Here is an 18,666-nt window from a genome sequence, read left to right as displayed (position 1 = left end):
ATGGCATAACGCAGCTACAAACACAGCATCCCAGCCTGGGGCCAACCCTGCCTGACTCCCAGCGCTCAGCTGAAGCAGACAGGGCCAATGGTGAACCCAAACTGGTGCAAGGCATCACCATTGTGGAACACAGCCAGGTCCCGTAGGGGCAGCAGGGCCAGCTCCTCCGTGACGAAGTGGAAGATGGTGTCAGTGATGGAGGAGTCGTTGTCAGGCTGAAAGGACCATGAGCAGAGCTGAGACCCCCGGCTGGGCTCACCCCCTATCCCTGCTCCATCCCACCCGGATCCATGGGGATGCTCTGACCCAGCTCAATCCTGAGCCCTGGGTTTGCAGTGTTGAGGATGCTGCCACATCCCAGTCCCGCTCACCAGGCAGCCCTGCAGCGTGGCCACGTAGCTCTGCTCCCGGGTGTCAGCCAGGAAGCGGATTTCCTTCTGGGGCTGACGGTGGTGGGGAGCGGGGCGGCAGGAATAGGAGATCTTCTGGGCAGCCCTATGGCTGTGCAGGCGCAGGAAGCGCAGCTGCACTGCGTTGGCCCCTGTGTACTCCAGCTGCAGGGACAACCAGAGAGACATGGGGTGTAGGGTCCCCAAAGCCAGGATGGGATGCAACCCTATGGAAGCAAGGGTTGGGATTGTGTTCTGCAAAATGCAGCCATTAGGGAAGGGGGGACCCTGGGAAGGGCTCTGTAACCCCCTGGGGGCACTCACCACGAAGCCCCCAGGCAGAGCACTGAACCACTCAAAGGTGTGCATGGAGGCATAGGAGCTCAGCCAGGCTTTGATGGGAACCTGCAGGGATTGGGGACCTTGTCGCTCTGTCCTAGCAAGGGATGGCAGCACTGCTGTGCTGTCAGATCCACCCCCACCAGCTCCAAACCTATTGAGGCGTGCATCCACCCTGAAGCACGAGGATGGGGAACCACCATCCTCACCCCAAACTGCTGCCACCACTCCCTGCAGTGACTGCAGTCACAGCAGCACGGCACCAGCATTACTGTCCTTCTGCAGCCATCCCAGCACCTTGGCTGAAGGTGACCCCTGGGGCTGTACCTGGTTGTGCACAGGGGGTATGCAGGTCTCAGCACCTGCCGTGAAGTTACAGAAGGCCACGAAAGCATCCCGAGGGCTGCCCTGGTTGGGGTCGATGTAGTAATGCCCTGTGGGAATGCAGAGTGGAGCTGATGGTGCAGGGGAGGCAGAATGCGTGGTCTCAGGCTGCAAACCCCCAAGCAGGGGCTGCACTGTGTTATTTCTCTTCCTTGCACCCCCACACTCTCCTTGCATGCATGTGAGCACCCCAAGGTGCAGCTCCCTGTGAGCATCCTGGGGCCAGAGACCACAAATCCTACTGAGCTGAAGCCCAAATCCTCATTCCCTCTTAAAAGCGTTTATAAAGGAAATCCATCCCCCCTGCCTCGTCCCCCGGCTGGGGGCACAAGGCAGCCCTGTACCATCGGGCAGATTGGGGTGGGCCAGCAGCAGTTCCTTGCAGGTGGCTGCAGGTTTGTCCTTGGTGCCATCGGGGTGTTCAACGAGTGTTCTCAGCTCACGGCTCAGGTCGTCCAGCAGAGCCAGCACTGTGGTACGGTTCAGGCGGTCGGCAGGATAAATCAGGTGCTGGAAGGTGATGGGGAGGGATAGCCCCCTTTCCCCCCCTCCCACCAGGCAGCAGGGTGCCAGGGGTGGAAGACCCCAGACCAGCACAGCATCACGCACCCACAGCTCCTCCTTAGACAGCATCAGCACTGGCCCGCTGGGTCCGGGAGGACCAGCCAGCCCCTGGGTGACAGTGACAACAGCGGTGACACTCCAACCCTCGCAGCACTGCCCCTCCACGTGGCACCAACCACCGCTTCAGTTCCCCACGGAGGGCACAAGGGACACTGGTGGCTCTTCTTACCGGTGGTCCTGGCTTGCCCCTGGCACCTGGGTGGCCCAGGAAACCTTTCAGTCCCTGTCAAAAGGTGGAGAGGAGGATGAAAGATGAGCAAAGAGGTGAGGCGTTGTCTTGCATCCCCAGATCAGACATGGGGCCGTCCTCACCCTGCACTCACCTTCTGTCCAGGCAAGCCCTGGAAGAGAAGAGCAAAAGGACTCTGAGCAGGAGCAGCTGCCCCTTCAGACCCCACACATTGAGGACTGAAGCACCTACCGGCTTCCCAGGGAGCCCAGGCAGTCCTCGTGGGCCAGGGGGGCCAGCATCACCCTGCAGAGGGACAGGGGTCACAAACCGGTTCCTGTCCCCAGTTACTCTTTGCTGGTGCATTCTGCACCAGCCCCATCAGTACCTGCTCTCCCTTGGGCCCTGGTCGCCCAGGAGCGCCCTGGGGTCCGTGCTTGCCCTAGGGGACATGGAGAGATGTCACAGGGTGTTACACAGGGTGACATAGGGAGCAAGGGGGGAAGAGCTGTGAGCCCCCCACGCACCTTGAAGCCATCGTCCCCGTGCTGCCCCAGGTGACCCCTGTTGCCCTTCTCACCCTACGGGAGAAAGGGAAGCTGCTGCAGCAAGGAGAGGCTGGGAATGGCTGGGGACACTGGCTGGTGCACTGCAGCACCGTGGCACATGTCAGCCTGGAGACAGCTCCTGGGGCCACACGTCCCCCATGTGGGGGTGGGCATGGCACGTGTCACCCACCTTGGGTCCTTTGTGTCCAGGGTCCCCTCTGAAGCCCTTCAGCCCAGGGATGCCCTAGGAGAGAAGCAGCAGCCCTCTGGCCCTGCACACCTCTCTGTCATGGAGGGCCCTCGGCAGCCAGGAGGATTTGGTGAATTTGGGGAGTTTTTAGGGATCTTGAGGCATTCCTCATCATGGCTTGGTTTACCCTTTCGGCAAGCCATCCGTGCCCTTAGGAACCACTGCTACTGATGCAGACCAGTTCTCTTGGCTGCCTGCAGACTTCTTGCCTCTGTTTGCTTTTGGTGACGTTCCCAAAGCTGGGACTTTTTTAATAGGGAAGCAGCAATCCCAGCAATTCAAGTAACTCTTTGATGGTTTCTTTTGCCAGTGCTTTGGATGTTGATTTGAGAGGAGTGGGTGGGCTGAGAGCCATGAAACAATGGGAAGTCCCTGCTTTGACTTTTGGGGTTGGGCAGCAAATGGAGAGCAGGGGATACCCTGAGCCCTCCAGCTTAGTGCCAGTACTCACATACAGTCCTTGTAGGCCCTGGGGCCCTGCCAGCCCCTCATCACCTTGATGGCCCTGCAATGCAGAAACATTAGTGGGGGGCAGGAAGGGATGGGGACCTAGCCCTGGCTCCAAGACATGCTGCCCCTCTATCAGCTATCCTTCAGAAAAGGCACCAAAGGATGAGTACCACAGCATCCCTGGCACTGATGGGGTCACCCTACCTTGGGTCCACGGGAGCCCCTGGGTGCCCGATGCCCCACCTTGCCTCGCTTGCCCTGGGAACAGGAGATTGAAGACTCGTGAGCCACTCAAGCAGCTCAAATGCACTGACCTGACTGCCTGCATCCCCTCACTGCCACTCTGGGGACACAGCCCAGCTCTCCGTAGGGACAGCAGTGCCCTTTACCCGTCTGCCAGCTTCTCCAGGAGCTCCTTCTGGCCCTTCCTGCCCCACATCACCCTGGGGAGAGAAGAGATGAAGATGCGAGTCACCAGCAGTGGGGGGTGAGGGGCTGCTGCCTGCACGGACCTGGGGATGTCACTGGGGTGGTGCTGCAGAGCTGACCCCCAGTGTCCCCATGCGGGATGCTGCTGGCATTACCTTTTCTCCTTTGTGACCTTTCTGCCCTTGGGGACCGGCTTGTCCTGGAGAGCCCTAAAATCCCAAAGGAGAAAGAAATCCCTCTTTGAGAATGCCGTGCCCAAGATTCTCCCTCCTTTCTCTCACCATGCACAGGAAGAGGGCTTGAGATGACGTCGCTTTTGGGTTTCAGCAGGATCAAGGAGTGCTCCATGTGAGCATTTCCTATGATCCCAGGAAATCTCAGCCACCCACTCTAGCTCTCCCCACCCCTCACCGTGTGCCCTGGTTCTCCCACTGTGCCTGGCTCCCCTTTGGCACCCACGAGGCCCTAAGAAGAAAAAGAACAAATAAATCCACCCTGCTCCATGGGCAGGTGGCAGCGCTCAGCTTGAAGAGCTGAGGACACAAAGGCAGAGGGTGGCACTCACCTCAATGCCATCAGACCCTGGGACTCCGGCATTGCCCGGTGGCCCAAGAGGACCCTGCATTCATTGGGAGACAAAGCACGGGGCCCTCAGCTCTGAGTTGATCCCCATGGGACCCCAAGGTTCGGTCCACCCCCAATCCATGCCTCAGTTTCCCCACAGAGCCCCACTCACCTGTCGACCCGGCTGCCCCCGTGTGCCTACTGCTCCCCCAGCTCCTCGGTGCCCAATGTAGCCCTTGAAGCCAGGGCCTCCTGGCCGCCCAGGTGCACCCACTGAGCCCTATGGGACACACAGTTGGGGCTGCTCATCAGCCAGCAGGTGCTGGCCCCTAAGTGCCTACCTGCCCCATCACAGCAAGCATCTCCTCCTGCGCGTCCCGTGGAGCCACCCACCATCCTCAAACAGCAATCCCTGAGCTGAGGAGCAGCCTCTGCACGCCCCCTGCCTCCCCCCCAGCAGTGACAACAGCCCCAAGGTTAATCATCAAAAGCTCTTCAGCCTGTTCCATGCTGGGAACTCACCACAGGGCCAGGATGGCCACGGTCTCCCTTTGCTCCATCCTGTCCTGTGGGTCCCTGTGTGGACGTTGGGCACTCAGCACAAACCCACCCCACCATATGCCCCATGCTCAGACCCTTGGGAGCATCCTCTCCCTCCCATCGCATTCTGCCAGGTGTGGGAGTGATGCCAGGTGACACCTGGGTGCCACAGGGACATTGATGTGCTGATGGCAGCAGTGCACAAGGCTTCAGCACCGTGGGTGCCAGGCTGAATTTTGGGACTGGGAGTGTGTATCATCTCAGTTCTCCTTACTTCATTTCTGCCCCTTTCCCTCTCCCCTCCCCCCAACAGTCTGGGCCAAGAAGTCCTTCAGCTTCACTTTGTGCTGCAAGCAGTGAAGCCCCTGCAAGCTCCAAGCTCCACCAGTGCACACACAGCAGTACCTCCGGCCCAGCTGCTCCAGCAGCTCCATCCCTGCCACAGGGTCCTGCATCACCCTGAGAAGAAAAAGAAATGCTTCCAGCTCTGCCTTCAGCTCCCAGCCCTTTAGCCCTTGGTGAACTGTCCCGGGTGTGACACATCCCTACTGTCTCCCCACCAAGACTTGGGAAGAGACCAGAGATGGAGAAGGGCTGCAGCATCGCCCCACTCTACCTTCACTCCTTCGAGACCATGGAGCCCAGGAGGGCCTCGCAGACCTGTCCCACCCTGTTTGGGGCAGAGGAAAAGAGCCACTGACCCAGTAGAGCCAGGCTGCAGCCCAGCATCCCATTCACAGGTGTCCCATTGCCAGGGTCTGCAGCCACCCCAATGGGGTGGGGAGATGCTGACTCACAGAGCGTCCCCGGGCTCCGGTGGTTCCTGCGGCACCACTGACACCAACCTGGCCCTGGGGCAGAGAGAGGGATGTGTTCAGTGGGGGAAGGCAGTGTAGACCCAGTGAGATGGGTAATACACCCACGAGGATAAGAGCAGTGGCCCTGGGGCTGCTTGCAAACGGAGAGTGAAACCCACGGACATTGAAACGGGAACCAGCGTGAGTGTCACGCCCATGGGATAAAGCACTCCCTAAATAAACGTTGTTACTTGGCATTTTTCACAGCTCCCAGACCCAAGGTCTGCTGGGCTAAGTGCTCCTCCTCATCACCCCGCACCCAACTGCATCCCTGCAGCCCGCAGCTGTACTTGCCAGCAGCCCCTCCTGGCCCTTCTCTCCTTTGCGGCCTTTCTCTCCAGCCTCCCCCGGTGCAGCTCCCAGTCCCGGCACTCCAGGAGGGCCTTGGGGGCCAGCATCTCCCTGCTCCAGGATAAACATGAAGAAATAGCGATGAAGTGATTTTCTAGATGGAGACACATCAGCTCACAGGTCCTGATGCCACCTCTGAGCCCCAAATCTCCGTTGTCTCCGCACCTTTCGTCCCTGTGGTCCTGGCTCACCCAGCTCTCCAGCATCACCAACATCCCCCTGCCAAGGGAAGAAGCATCAGCATCCAACACAGCAGCCCCATCTCAGCTGTATCCCAGGGGACCTGTGCTCACACCTCCTTCCCCTGCTGCCCAGGTCCCCCTGGCAGCCCTGCTGGCCCACGTTCTCCTCGCTCCCCGCAAGCACCGCTGACACCCGGAGCTCCACGAGGTCCTGCATCACCCTGCAAAAGATGGAGGCCACTTGTTCCTGGCTGATGCTACCCCATGGAACTGACCTGCTGTCCCCATAGAACTGACCTGATGGCCCTTGAGCCCCGGCCGCCCCTCAGCTCCCGCAGGTCCTGGCAGTCCCTGCAGAAGAATCACACTTTGGGACCCGCCTCATCCCCTGCTCCATGGCTGGAGGTCTCTCCTGGAATGCTGCTGCCTCCATATCCCCACATTGCTCAAAGCCCTTTCCTTGGCTTTCCCCCTGCTTCGGCTGAGGGTCAGCAGGAGATACAAAGAGAGGGCAAAACATCCTGCACCTACCTGCTCACCATTCAGCCCACTGGTGCCGGCTTCCCCAGGACACCCCAGGACACCCTGCCAGGGCACACAGGGGCAGAGAGCTGCAGCCTCCCTCCAGCACAGCCAGTGCTAGCTGGAGGGCTTGCAAGGCACCATCCCCTTGTGTTGGGCAAATGGGGTTCAGTGGCAACCCAGGGATCAGCCCCAGTGCCAATGAGGGGAACAGCTCTCCTCCTCCTCTTCCCATACCTGCTCGCCTTGCATCCCTGAAGGCCCCTCAGGTCCTCTTGGACCTTCTTGGCCCTGCAGACAAGCAATCCACATTAACAGCACAGTGCATTGCTAACCCAGCAGGACCCTGCAGCCTGGATGCTGAGGACCCAGCACCCCCACACTCAAGCCCCCTGTACCTCCCTCAATGCTGAGCAGCCCCATCCCAATGGCATCCCACTCACCGGGTACCCAGGAGGGCCAGCAGCCCCTGCTGCTCCAGGTGCCCCCATTTCCCCCACTAAGCCAGGCTTCCCGGGCACGCCGTGCAGCCCCCTCACACCAGGAGCTCCCTGAAAGGCCAGAAGGATATTTAGGATCCCAGGCAGTGTGTGGGTCTTGTTCTCCATCACCTCTCTCCCACTCCATCACACAGCACGCAGCTCCAACTCTGCAAAGCGCAGCTCCCCACTCACCGGCAGCCCTGGGAATCCCCGAGGACCCGGCTCTCCTGCTTTTCCCTGAAACAAGAGAGACCCTGAGCAGGCTGCAGCAAAGCCAAAAACCCTGCCCAGGCCATCCCCACTAGACAGCAGCAAAACAAACCCTCAGCAAACAGAGCTGGGGGAGCACACTGCCAATGCCATTGGCATTGCACGCCATGCACCGCAGGGTGCTGCATGGAATACGTTGTGTTGTACAGCACGGCATGCATTGCAGGGCATTGCATGGCATGTGTTGCTTAACACGCGTTGCACTGTGCTGCATGGCGTGTGGCACAGGGTATTGCATGGCTGCAGGAGAAAACAAGCAGAACCAGCCCTACCTGGGAGCCAGGAGCACCTCGTGGGCCGGGGGGGCCTGGTGGGGCCTGGGGGGAAGACAGAGACATCAGGGCCCCGTGCTCAGCCCTAGCTGCAGCCCTACACATCCCCTTCACCCTAATCTGCTCCTTAATGCTGGTAATAAAGATTTCCCATTTCTCTGCATCCTGCAGGGAATTGGAGCAGCCAAAAGCCCTCACCTTGGGACCAGCTTTTCCAGGGAATCCTGGTGGGCCTTGGGCTCCAGCTTCTCCCTGTTTGAGGACAAATGATAAATCCTTTCTGCCACCTGTTATAATGCAGTAGCTCCTTAAGAGGGGAAAAAAATAGCAGTCCATCATCTTATACAGGAGGCACAGCAGGTGAAGCGCAGGGAGAGCTGCTGGCTCATTTTGAATGATGGGGCTGGATCCTGCCCCACAGCCCCATAGGATCAGCACCCCAATCCTGGCTCTACCTTGTCTCCCCTGTGCCCTGGCTTCCCACGATCGCCAGCCAGTCCTGGGTAGCCCTAGGGAGAGCATGGTGTTAGGATGATGTTAGGAGGCACTCAGGGCTGTGCAGCAGCAGTGGGGTTTGGGGGAAGCAGTGGTGATGCTTAGGGCTCAGTGCCTTGCGTGGCTCTGGCTCATTGACCTTATCCCACATGGATCCATCACCCCTCCCTTGGTCCCCATGCCTCTCCTGGGCAGCCACAGCACTTACATACATGCCGACCGGCCCCTGTGGTCCCTCCAAGCCAGGTTTCCCAGGCAGACCCTGCCAGGAGACAGAGCCCTCAGCACCCTGCTCATGTGCTCTGGGCTGGGCAGATCCATGGGGCAAGAGAATGTCCACCCCCAAAAGCCTCCACAAGGTGTGCGTGCCCCTTTGTGCTCCACATCCAGGCTGTCTGAGAAATCTGTGTCCCTGTGCGTTGCCCCAGTGGGAATGTGGGTCTGAACCTCATGCTGAGGAGCAGCTCAGATCCCCTCCAATCTTCAGCCAACCCTGGTGCATCCGAAGCTGAGCAACCACCTGGATGCTCCCCACACCAGCCAAGGGGCGCTTATTGCCAGCAGGACACCCAACCCATCCCCATCCCCAGCTCTCACCTTTGGACCCATGCAACCCGGGTCTCCATCAGTTCCAGGTTTTCCTTGGGGCCCCTTTGGAAGTGTTCAGGGAGGAGATTTCAGCCAATCTGACCATTTGCTGGTTCCCCAAGGAGGGGACAATCCCAGCCCTCCCCAGACACCCTTGCTGCCTTCCCACACATACGAGTGCAGAATAGGAAAAGGGGGGGGAATCCATGCAGGTTGTCCTTACTGTGGGTCCAGGAGGTCCTGCATGCCCTCTGCCCCCCTGCACACCTACAAAGCCCTGTAGGGAAGGGCAGAGGATGAGCTCTGGAGGAAAGGGAAAGGAGCACAAGGATGGCAGACAGAGATGGTGATAGGAGAGCAAAGGCAGAACACGGGGGATGGAGAGGCTCTCCAGCAGAGCAAGCGTTAAGAAACCTTTGGAATGGAAAACTTGCCACCAGTGATAAGGAACGACAATTCTGCAAAACCTATTTCTTAAATGCACCCTTCTCATTTCGTCTCCTTTGCCCTTCCAGGGCACATCCCCCAGGGCAGGGAGCTGCATAGGGAGAGCACAGGTGTGGATAGACAGAAACGAGGCAGAAGGACTGGCAGCTCTACTCACCGGTGCTCCCATCCTGCCTGGGCTGCCCACAGCCCCGGGGGGACCCTGCAGGGTAAGGCAGGGGGTGGTGAGGATGGAGAGGCAGGGGCAGCCGTTCCATCCCATCCCATCCCTGCAACCTCAGCCACATGCAGGCAGGTCGGTAGACAATATATAGGATGTAGTGTAGAATGGGAACCTGTATACCAGGCTTTCCTTCTGTGCCTTCTGCTCCAGGGATGCCTCTTGAGCCCTGGAAAGAGGATCTCACCTCAAAGCAGAGCCTGGTGACAGATACCACAGCTTCCCAACAGCTGTGCCCTCCCACAGTGGCCAAAATCCCCAGCCTCATGCACATGGCATCACCTACTTACAGGAGCTCCTGGGACTCCAACCAGCCCACGTTGGCCCCCACGGCCCTGGAAAGGATTGAGCACTGAGAAAAGATTCTTTCTGGCAGGAGTAACACTAATGGAGATTCAACAGGGATCACTCAGCAAATGGCCCCTGTGCTGTTCCGTCTCCATCCTCAAAGACGCTTCAAAATTGAGCTGTAGGCAACCACAGCCCATTAGTTACCCTGGCACCCCGTGGTCCTGGCATCCCCTTTGGGCCATCAGGTCCTCGGCCTCCCTACAATTCACCCAGAGAGAAGTGCTGTCATTTTAGGTAACACTGAGGTTCCCCCCAACCCTTCCACCTCAGAATGGATACCAGGTGCCATGAACTGGGGACATGAGGCTGGGGACCTCCATGGTTGGCTTCAGCACAGAGTGGCAGTGTGACACTGTCCCCCAGGTGCTGGCACTCATGCTGGGGCTCCAGGGCATGGTGGCCACATCCCTGCCCCTCCCTGCAGGGGTGAGGGTTGCCCATGGGCTACCACAACGCAGTGCCAAAACCATCACTGGCCTTCGGTCCTTCGCTGCTGTTCAGCCCCACTGGACCCATCTGCCCTTCTTCTCCCTGTGGGAAAAAAATAGAACAGAAATGGCTGAGAGAATCATAGAGTGAATACAAAAGGTGGGTGTGCTGAGCTCCCATGGGCTCAGACACAGCCGTGGTGCTCCTGCACAGGTGGCTCAGACCAATGAATACAGCAGCAGTGCATAAGGCAGCACAGCCTAAAAGTGGGAAAGGCGGCAAAGATGAGCTGCGCTGCATCCCCATCTCCTAGGGATGTGGGAGGGCTCATTTCTCATCCTGAAGAGTGATTGTGAGGGCAGATCCGGGGAGGCACCCCAACAGCCCTCTCATGATTGCCCAGGCTGCACAGCCCCTGCCTGATGCTGCATTTCCTCCCTGACTCGATCACTCCAGGTGACAAATGAGAGGTCCCAGAGCCTTCATCCCACAGAAAGAAGAAGGATGTGGCCGGCAGAGCTGCCCACGCTCCCTTCACCCCTCCCAAGCTGCCTGCCCACCCCCAGCCTCACCTCAGGTCCCCGGGGTCCTGCTGCCCCACGGGGTCCTGGGAAGCCCAATGAGCCCATCTGGCCCCGCAGCCCTGGGGGACCCGCAGCTCCTGGTGCTCCGCGCAGACCCTGGGCAGGAGGAAGATGGGAATGGATCAGCAGCACGGTGTGAGGTCACACACAGCACAGTGTGAGCACACGGCTGGGGCTGGTTGCTTTCCCAGACAAAGGAAGGGAGCAGCTCCCAGGCCCTGTGCACTGTACCTTGCCTCCTTTGGCTCCCAGGTCTCCCTTGGCTCCGCTGGGACCCCGGCAGCCCTGTAAGAGCAGCAGAGGGGAGGGCGCCCTCAGACTTGTTGGAGACCACAACCAAAGCTTGGTCAGATCCCATTTGGGGCACAGATGCCCATTTGGGTGTCACAGCGCTGGCTCTGCTCAAATCAGCATCCCATCCCATGTCAGCACCTCATCCTCATTAGAGACTTATTTAACACAAGCTGAAGCACTCCCACTATCCTTGTCACCCCTAAAGCAGGTGACAGAGCACACTGCCATCTCTGCCTGCTCCTCGTGGCACAGCGCTTCAGACAAATCCAAAACTGCAATGCCACCTATTCCAATGCCAACATGGATAAACTGATGAAACTGGTGCTTTGGGCTGCTTGATTGAGACTTTTCCACACCCTGAGCCATGCATGGTGTGGGTGCCATCACTCACCCGCTCTCCTTGGATGCCCTTGGACCCTGGCAGGCCAATAAACCCCTTCAGAGAGAGACACAAAACATGAGTTAGACAAAAAGAACACAACACAGAAAGAACTCTGCCAGTGGGGATGGGTGTATTAGGAGGGGGTTGGGGCTGCTGGGATTATTCCACAGTGCTTTTGGGGTGCTTCAAGATGAAGAGGGGTCACCCCTCACCCTGCCATTCACCCCCATGGACTCACCACAGGTCCCTCCTGTCCTGATTGTCCCCTCATTCCAGGGACCCCTTCTGTGCCCTGCAAGGGGAACGCCAGCATCAGCCACCCCAGCATGATGTTTGTACAGCCAAAAGCAGCACAGACCCCAGGGGAGGGGGGGTGCCTCAAAGGGAAACACTTGAACCCAAGTTCCAGCCCCACCAGAGGCCAAAACTAGAGGGGAAATTCTTACAGTGTCTCCTTTGGGACCGGAGGACCCCTCCATCCCAGCAGGACCCTGCAGAGAAGCACGCAGGGATGGAGCTCAGCAGCTCCTTTCCCAACTTGCACGTGTGCACCTCAGCAATGTAGGATGGCACCCACACATCGTTTACCTGCATACCCCTGAGGCCGGGGGGGCCACGCTGTCCCTGCAAGCCCTGCGGCCCCTGAAAAACAGCAGAGGGGTGAAAAGCTCCCAGAACCCCCAGCTGCCCCCAGACACCCCGTTGCTGTGCGATTTGCCCATCCTGATATACCTTGGGACCATGGGGGCCAGGCAAGCCAGGAGGACCCATTTCTCCCTGTGGAGAGAGCAATGAAGGGATTTGGTGAGCCCAGCAGCTGGAAAATCCCAAAGGACAGAGCAGGGAGCCTGGGAAGCCTCACCTGAGAGCCGTTGACTCCTTGGCACCCAACAGAACCTGGCTGGCCTGGCTGTCCCTGCAAGGCAAGAGCAATGCTCAGCCCTGGGGCTGTGGGAGCTGGGTTGGAGACCCCATAGCATTGCTGTGGGAAGTGGAGCACCGTGACTTACCATAGGGCCAGCAGGGCCTGAGGAACCCACTGAACCACCTTCTCCCTAAGGCAGCAGAGAACAGATGCCATTTTATGGTGTGGTTTTCTGCTTCACATCCCCATTTCCCCCATTCTTCTTCGCATCATGCATCAAGGACTCTCCAGGCATCCATTATCCCTCTGTCCCTATTTCTTCCCTACTCCATGACCAAACCATTTCAATTTCCCTTCTACCTCTCCTACAAATCCAGTTCTTTCTCACTGGGATGCCTCCCGTTGACTAATGCTGTCATCATGCTGAGAGCAGGACAGAGCTCACAGCCTGGGCTTTGCCCCAGGGCTCCTTGCTCTTAATGGGGCAGGGCTGGAGACCCAGAAAAAGAAAAACCCCTCACCTCTGGCCCTGCAGGGCCCTGGAAGCCCATGGCACCCTTCAGACCTGCCATGCCCTAGGACAGAAGGCAGAGCTCTTAACAAAGTGCTGTTGTCACGTCCCTTGCAGCGGAATGGGGGGAGGCGTGGAGATCCTAAAGGTTTTCCCAAGGGCTGGGACATTTGCAAGGGGACGTGACCTCACCTCTCCAAAGCAAAGGCATTGGTTATGGAAAGGGGATTGAGGATGTAGCAGGAGGGGAAGGAGCAATGTGCAAAGAGGAGGACATCCCATGCTCCTGCATCAACTCACGGGAGCTCCAGCAGGACCGGGCAGGCCGCTCTCTCCTTTCACCCCCTAAAAAAACCAAGAGATGGAGGGCAGCATGGCCTCGGGGCAGGAGGCACAGGGAAGGCTGTGCAGGGCAAGGACAGGCACTGCACCTTCATTCCCTTCTCGCCTTTCTCCCCAGGAGGTCCAGGGTCACCCAAGAAGCCCTGGAAGGGAACAAGGCCAGTTGAGCCATAAGCAGAGCATCGGGAGCTAAACGCAGCTGCTGTGGCTCAAAGGAGCTCCGGTGTGGGGCAGGGGATGGGGACCCTGCACTTTGCACTACATGCACCATCTCAGGAAGAAAAGAAATAGCCACAGAGCTGGTCCCCAGTACACTGCTACCCTGCTCCAATGACCCGCACTGCCCCGGCCAGCAGCAGCCACATGCAGCGAGGTTGAGCCCAAGGGCAAGAGATTCTCCATCTGGATGATGCGACGATGCTTACAGGGGAATGAAGTACAGGCCAGAAAAGCATAGGCCATCTCACCTCTTCTCCCTTCTCACCAGCCAGCCCCCGGTCCCCGCGGAAGCCCTGCATCCCCTGAGGAGATGAAGGAAGGAATGGGCTGAGCAATGCAACAACTCCCAGCCTCCCACATTCCCTGGGGTCACTGTGGGGTCTGGGCAGCATCACACAGCACTCACCTGCTCGCCAGGCAGTCCACACGGCCCAGGTTTGCCCCCCAAGCCAGGGGACCCATCCAAGCCAGGCTGCCCTGCACGACCCGGCAAGCCCTGCAGCCCTGGCTTGCCCTGCAGAGAGAACCAGCACCATGAGCCCCTCCGTCAGCTGAGGGACTTGGGAACAGGCTGATGGGTGAGAATAGGAGAGCCAGAAGTGCATGCTGTGATGAAATGGAGAAGATGAACACTGAGCTCTTGCTCTGACAGCGGTGCCTCCGGCCACCACTGCCCAACAGAGTGCTCATCACAGGGCATTGCTCCGGGCACTGCGAGCTCCACCCCTAAACTTGAACAGCGGAGCCACAGCCAGAAGCAAACTGGGTGTAGGGGAGCGCACTGGGAGGGAGCAGTAAGAGTGAAAGCCCTCTGTGTCTGTCGCTCAGCTCTGGGGCACTCCAGCTGCCCTCAATCCTTCCCCATGTGCAGAGCTGAGGCTTGGGGCAGTTTTCCATTTGTCCTCAGCTCCCTGGCAGCTCTGAATTAAGGCAGGATAAAGCTCAATCTGGAACTGTCAGAAAGCGTTTCCCTTCAAATTGCTTTGATTGTTCGGATTCCCCATGAAATCCCCAAAATCTGGGCTCAGAGTTTGGAAAGTCAGAGTTTGAGGGAAGCAGGGAAAGATGTGACTTCTTTGGTGTCTTTCAGAGTGAAGAGCAGGTTTGGAAAACACAAATGCTTGCTTGAAAAGATAGTCTTCTTCCAACTCCTGTCCATTCCTAGCACAGCTGGCAGCACTGTCCCCATGCACACCCCTGCTGCACAGAGCAGGGTGGGCAAGGACACCTTGCAGCAGCCGTGCAGCGAGGAGGGGATTTGCTCTGGCACCCAGAGCTCTGTGGTGTGGCTCCATTTCTTGCTCAAGATCTTAAGCTCTAAATTTCTCCACCAGCTTTTGGAGCTGTGAAAGTCCAACACAGGCACCAGCCCCCCACCCTCCACCCCATCCTGCATTTGAGCATCCCTAGTCATGGGATGGGTGGCACTCACCATGTACCCCCGCTGGCCCTTCTCCCCCGGCTGTCCTGGCTCCCCACACAGCCCCTGTGTGCAAACACAAATCGAGTCAGCAAAAGTAGGCTGTGCCCCCGGATCATATTGCAGAATTGAGAGATGTCATGGCCTCGTAGGTAATGGTTATTGGAGAACAAGGAACAGTGCACAGAGAGCCATGGAAATCGCATCCAAGGGTGGATCCGCATCCAAGTGCCCTGCAGCCCCTCTGCTCCACCTGTGACCCATTGCCGAGCACCACTTGAGCAGCTCCTTGACTTGTTCTGGCGGCTCTCTGAATGAACAAACACTGTCTTTATCCAAAACAAGTGGGCACAAACAGGAGCAGCACCAGGGGCTGGCAGAGGGGGGACAATGTCACAGAGCTGAGACATCACCTGTCCATCAGTGGACCACCAACAAGCAAACCTCTAGGCTGGAATCCCAAGTCCTCAAATTACAGCTGATTTTGAGGGAGTTCAGGGTTGCTTGAGAACCCAAAGTGTCCATGGGCACTTGGAGGTGGCTGTGCTTACCGGTATGCCTGCTTTCCCTGGGTGCCCTGGGGGGCCGGGGGCTCCGGGTTTTCTCTGCATTAAAGAGAAGTGTTGGTAGAGCAGATCTTGCTATCAGAGTGCTTGGGTAGAGGAAAAACCCCCCCAGCTGGCCATGAAGAAGTAAAAACAAACCTGGAATGCTACTCACCGGCCAGCCAGCGTGCAGCAGCTGGTAAAAGGATGATTGCTGAAAGAACGGGAATAAACGTCAAACAAAGTTCTCCCTAAATCCCCATTCTCTTTCTGCTGGGAAAGAAAACTAACTTTCACTACACAAGCTACAAGGTGTATCTCGTGTGGGGTGGTACCACACTGTACTCTTATCCAGGTTGCAGGTGCCCAAGCTGGGAGATTAAGTTCTCTTCCTCCTCGAGTCCATTGAGCTGCCTGGGAATGTTGTTTTTCAGCATAGCAGGGACTTGTTCTGTTGCATTGCTTCTGCTGCAGCCCTGCTATGTTTCCACATGTGCAGCCCAACATCCTCTCTCTTTCCTTCTCTCCACCCCTGCCAGGGGCTTTTTGTCACAGAGAAGGAGACCAGGCTGGTTCAATACTAATAAATCTTCTCCAGCACTGCCTTCATCATCCCAGCACATTGCTGGTATTGAATTCAACCATTAGCAGCTGTCTGAGGCCACATCCCTGCACAAAGCTATACCTAAGGTGACAATCCAGTCTCCTTTCCTCCCAGCAACACAACCTACAGACACCTGGGAGGCAAAACCCATCCCTCCTGAGCAGCAAGCTCAGCAGTTTGGAGGTACCCACTGCATCCAATGCTGCAACCCAGAACCTGCCCTGTCCCCAGCAAACCCACACTGCAATGCTCAGGATCCCACGTGCTCAGGTTTTACCCACCATCAGCCTCAAGGAAAACCCCCTCCCAAGTTTGGCCCTCTGACACTGAAGAAAGAAGCCGAGGAACTCATTACAGAGGGTAAACGCAGAGCCTTCAGCACATGGGAGCATTTCTATCAGCCTGCTGTGTTTAAGGGGCAGATGATGGATGGATGGATGCATTTAACGAGCCCTAATGCTGCAGCACTCATCGTGGCTGTTTGAGAGTCAATCCTGAGCTGGCCACTGCTCCTTTCCCCTGCCAGGACTTTTTGAGGGCTGGAGCAGGGCCAGCACTTTGCTTTGTCTCAGGAATCAGTGAACTCAGGTTCACTCAAGACAGGATATTATTTCATGAGGCTTGAAAAATACCCCAAATCCAACCTTTTGGAAGAAAAAAACAACACCACCATCTTCCACAAGATCTGAGCTCTTGCTTTATTCTGCTCTAAAGTTCCCTGCCCTCATTTCTTAGCCTGACCTCCTGCCTTTAACACTATGGGGAGAGACAAAGAAAACAGCAGTGCTGCAGGCTGAGCTCCCCAGTCCGGGCAGCAGCTCCTGTTTTCCACCCTTTTCCTCTGTTTTCCACTCTGTGCAACCTTGATGAAGCCTAACAAGGCCTGGATGCAGCACTGAGCACTGCACCCTGCAGCCACCTTCCTGCCTTCAAGCCTCATCCCCAGCAGCAGGACAGGAGGACATGGAACCTTAGAGAAGGAAAAGGCCAGGGGCATCTTCCCTCTCCCTCCTGTATCTCCACCCTGCCAGCCTCCCCAGTCCATCCCTGCCAGCCAGGAAAAGATGGAAAGGTTGGGAAGATCGTTTGGAAGCATTAAAAAGGATAAAAAAAACCAAACCAAACCAAAACAAAACAAAACCCCATCGATGGGTATCTCAGTGCCCACCCTGAAGCCCTCCTGCAGTTCTCACCGTGAAGCTCAGCCAGTCCTCACGGGAGTTCCTCCAGAGGACAAGAGTGGGGATGCCAGGGATGCCTGTGGGTCCTGGGTCCCCTGGGGGTCCCATCCTCCCCATGGCTCCAGCGTGACCCTAAGAAGAAAAAGGCAGCTCTGTAACTCAACCTAAGGTTTGGACACTTGTCACAGGTTGGGCACAGATCCTGGCCTGGGATAATCTTTGGGCACAGGGATGTCAGTGTCACATGGCAGCATCCCTCCTGAGCTAAAAGCTGCTTCATGGGATTCAAACACCCAGCAAAAAGAGTGTTCTCCTCTTCCAAATACACATAAGGGGCCACTACGCTGCAGCACTGGATGCTTGCTTTGCTGTGTTGATTCAAAACAAGCAAGATGCAAACCCAGACCATCACTGGTGCTTCCCTGAACCCTTGGCCACACCTCACAGCTTCACCCATTTTCCTGGATACTCACTTTGTCTCCTTTGGGCCCCACCAGTCCACGTCTCCCAGGGCATCCCTACAAGGAAAGAAGAGCTGCATCACCTTCTGCCTTCCCCAGCAGAGAACAAACCAACAAACTGGATATAAGGAAGGTGGCTTTTACACTCAGGGTGGTGGGGCACAGGTTGCTCTGCAGACAGCCAAAGTCAGGCTGTTGGGGCTCTGAGCACTGATGGAGCTGTGGGTGTCCCTGTGCATCGCATTGCAGAGAGTGGGACTGGATGGCCTTTAAGCATCCCTTCTGACTCCAACTTTGATGCTATGATCACCATTCTGCCCTGCAGGCTGCCCAGCCTGAGGTCAGAGGCTCTGAGTTGTCCCAGTTAGCATGGATGCAGCCACATGCTCACTGTAACCAAGGCAGCCCCAGCTGTCACCACAGGGACATTCATCCCTGCAGTGCCCTTGGCAGGTCTCAGGCACAGTCACTTCCCAACACATTTCTGGAGGTGAAGATGCCCAAGGTGATGCATCACAAGGGTGTGCTATGGACCTGACACGCGTCACACCACCAACCCAGCAGGAAGGCAGAGTCATGTTTCCAAAAGGAAAATCCTAAGTTTCTTTGAATGAAGTTTTTAAGTATTACAGCAGTGGGGAAGCAAAAGAATGGGACCACAGGCTGACAATATTGTAAGGGTTTCTCCTCTCCATCTGCCATGGAAATGCAACCAGCCTACACCACCTACCCTTCCACCCCCATTGCGTCCCCCCCACTCACCGGCAGCCCTGGGGGTCCTGGCAGCCCTGGGGGTCCTGGCTTCACATGAGCCCGATATCCACGCACTGATGGCAAGATGGGATGCCCCAGGGGGGTGTGAGGATGCTCTGGATCCCCTGCAGCCATCCCTGAGGAACCCTTGGGTGCAGCTGCCTGTTGTCTCCATGGGAACACTTTGGAGGAGGCAATGGGGTTCATGGCACGGCCAGGTTTGACGGGTGGGAGGCGAAGGCGGGTGTCTGCACTGCCCTTCAGCTTCTCCTTGGTGATGTTCTCCTGCCCAGGGTCAGAGGCTTGCTCCTTCTTGGCTGATGATCCTGGGAGGACAAAAGCACCATAAGGGG

At 57.4% G+C, this 18,666-nt stretch overlaps 1 protein-coding gene across 1 annotated transcript in view; it reads right to left on the bottom strand.

The window, feature by feature from the left end:
* Positions 1–65: 65 nt before the first annotated feature.
* The window catches only part of LOC306953675 (uncharacterized protein), a gene marked incomplete at both ends in the record, with an annotated part of 42,321 nt that continues 23,720 nt past the window's right edge, over positions 66–18,666 (bottom strand). Inside the window, 62 exons of the mRNA XM_079544642.1 lie at positions 66–215; positions 372–554; positions 714–794; positions 1,056–1,162; positions 1,457–1,622; positions 1,722–1,784; positions 1,906–1,959; positions 2,060–2,077; positions 2,158–2,211; positions 2,294–2,347; positions 2,433–2,486; positions 2,644–2,697; positions 3,155–3,208; positions 3,358–3,411; positions 3,543–3,596; positions 3,738–3,791; positions 3,994–4,047; positions 4,148–4,201; positions 4,319–4,426; positions 4,669–4,722; positions 5,092–5,145; positions 5,303–5,356; positions 5,484–5,537; positions 5,838–5,948; positions 6,060–6,113; positions 6,190–6,297; positions 6,374–6,427; positions 6,608–6,661; positions 6,836–6,889; positions 7,042–7,149; positions 7,273–7,317; positions 7,623–7,667; positions 7,821–7,874; positions 8,078–8,131; positions 8,326–8,379; positions 8,715–8,768; positions 8,929–8,982; positions 9,310–9,354; positions 9,488–9,541; positions 9,663–9,707; positions 9,868–9,921; positions 10,201–10,254; positions 10,725–10,832; positions 10,968–11,021; positions 11,422–11,466; positions 11,651–11,704; positions 11,859–11,903; positions 12,001–12,054; positions 12,145–12,189; positions 12,275–12,328; positions 12,423–12,467; positions 12,799–12,852; positions 13,089–13,133; positions 13,220–13,273; positions 13,598–13,651; positions 13,756–13,863; positions 14,782–14,835; positions 15,321–15,374; positions 15,490–15,528; positions 17,112–17,231; positions 17,573–17,617; positions 18,323–18,639. Coding sequence (XP_079400768.1) covers positions 66–215; positions 372–554; positions 714–794; positions 1,056–1,162; positions 1,457–1,622; positions 1,722–1,784; positions 1,906–1,959; positions 2,060–2,077; positions 2,158–2,211; positions 2,294–2,347; positions 2,433–2,486; positions 2,644–2,697; positions 3,155–3,208; positions 3,358–3,411; positions 3,543–3,596; positions 3,738–3,791; positions 3,994–4,047; positions 4,148–4,201; positions 4,319–4,426; positions 4,669–4,722; positions 5,092–5,145; positions 5,303–5,356; positions 5,484–5,537; positions 5,838–5,948; positions 6,060–6,113; positions 6,190–6,297; positions 6,374–6,427; positions 6,608–6,661; positions 6,836–6,889; positions 7,042–7,149; positions 7,273–7,317; positions 7,623–7,667; positions 7,821–7,874; positions 8,078–8,131; positions 8,326–8,379; positions 8,715–8,768; positions 8,929–8,982; positions 9,310–9,354; positions 9,488–9,541; positions 9,663–9,707; positions 9,868–9,921; positions 10,201–10,254; positions 10,725–10,832; positions 10,968–11,021; positions 11,422–11,466; positions 11,651–11,704; positions 11,859–11,903; positions 12,001–12,054; positions 12,145–12,189; positions 12,275–12,328; positions 12,423–12,467; positions 12,799–12,852; positions 13,089–13,133; positions 13,220–13,273; positions 13,598–13,651; positions 13,756–13,863; positions 14,782–14,835; positions 15,321–15,374; positions 15,490–15,528; positions 17,112–17,231; positions 17,573–17,617; positions 18,323–18,639 — 4,289 coding nt within the window. The remainder of the gene's footprint in view (positions 216–371; positions 555–713; positions 795–1,055; positions 1,163–1,456; positions 1,623–1,721; positions 1,785–1,905; positions 1,960–2,059; positions 2,078–2,157; positions 2,212–2,293; positions 2,348–2,432; positions 2,487–2,643; positions 2,698–3,154; positions 3,209–3,357; positions 3,412–3,542; positions 3,597–3,737; positions 3,792–3,993; positions 4,048–4,147; positions 4,202–4,318; positions 4,427–4,668; positions 4,723–5,091; positions 5,146–5,302; positions 5,357–5,483; positions 5,538–5,837; positions 5,949–6,059; positions 6,114–6,189; positions 6,298–6,373; positions 6,428–6,607; positions 6,662–6,835; positions 6,890–7,041; positions 7,150–7,272; positions 7,318–7,622; positions 7,668–7,820; positions 7,875–8,077; positions 8,132–8,325; positions 8,380–8,714; positions 8,769–8,928; positions 8,983–9,309; positions 9,355–9,487; positions 9,542–9,662; positions 9,708–9,867; positions 9,922–10,200; positions 10,255–10,724; positions 10,833–10,967; positions 11,022–11,421; positions 11,467–11,650; positions 11,705–11,858; positions 11,904–12,000; positions 12,055–12,144; positions 12,190–12,274; positions 12,329–12,422; positions 12,468–12,798; positions 12,853–13,088; positions 13,134–13,219; positions 13,274–13,597; positions 13,652–13,755; positions 13,864–14,781; positions 14,836–15,320; positions 15,375–15,489; positions 15,529–17,111; positions 17,232–17,572; positions 17,618–18,322; positions 18,640–18,666) is intronic.

This window comes from Tetrao urogallus (assembly GCF_951394365.1).
Source record: "Tetrao urogallus genome assembly, chromosome: 19".
NCBI classification, from domain to species: Eukaryota; Metazoa; Chordata; class Aves; order Galliformes; family Phasianidae; genus Tetrao; species Tetrao urogallus.
This window is presented reverse-complemented; position numbering and strand designations above follow the sequence as displayed.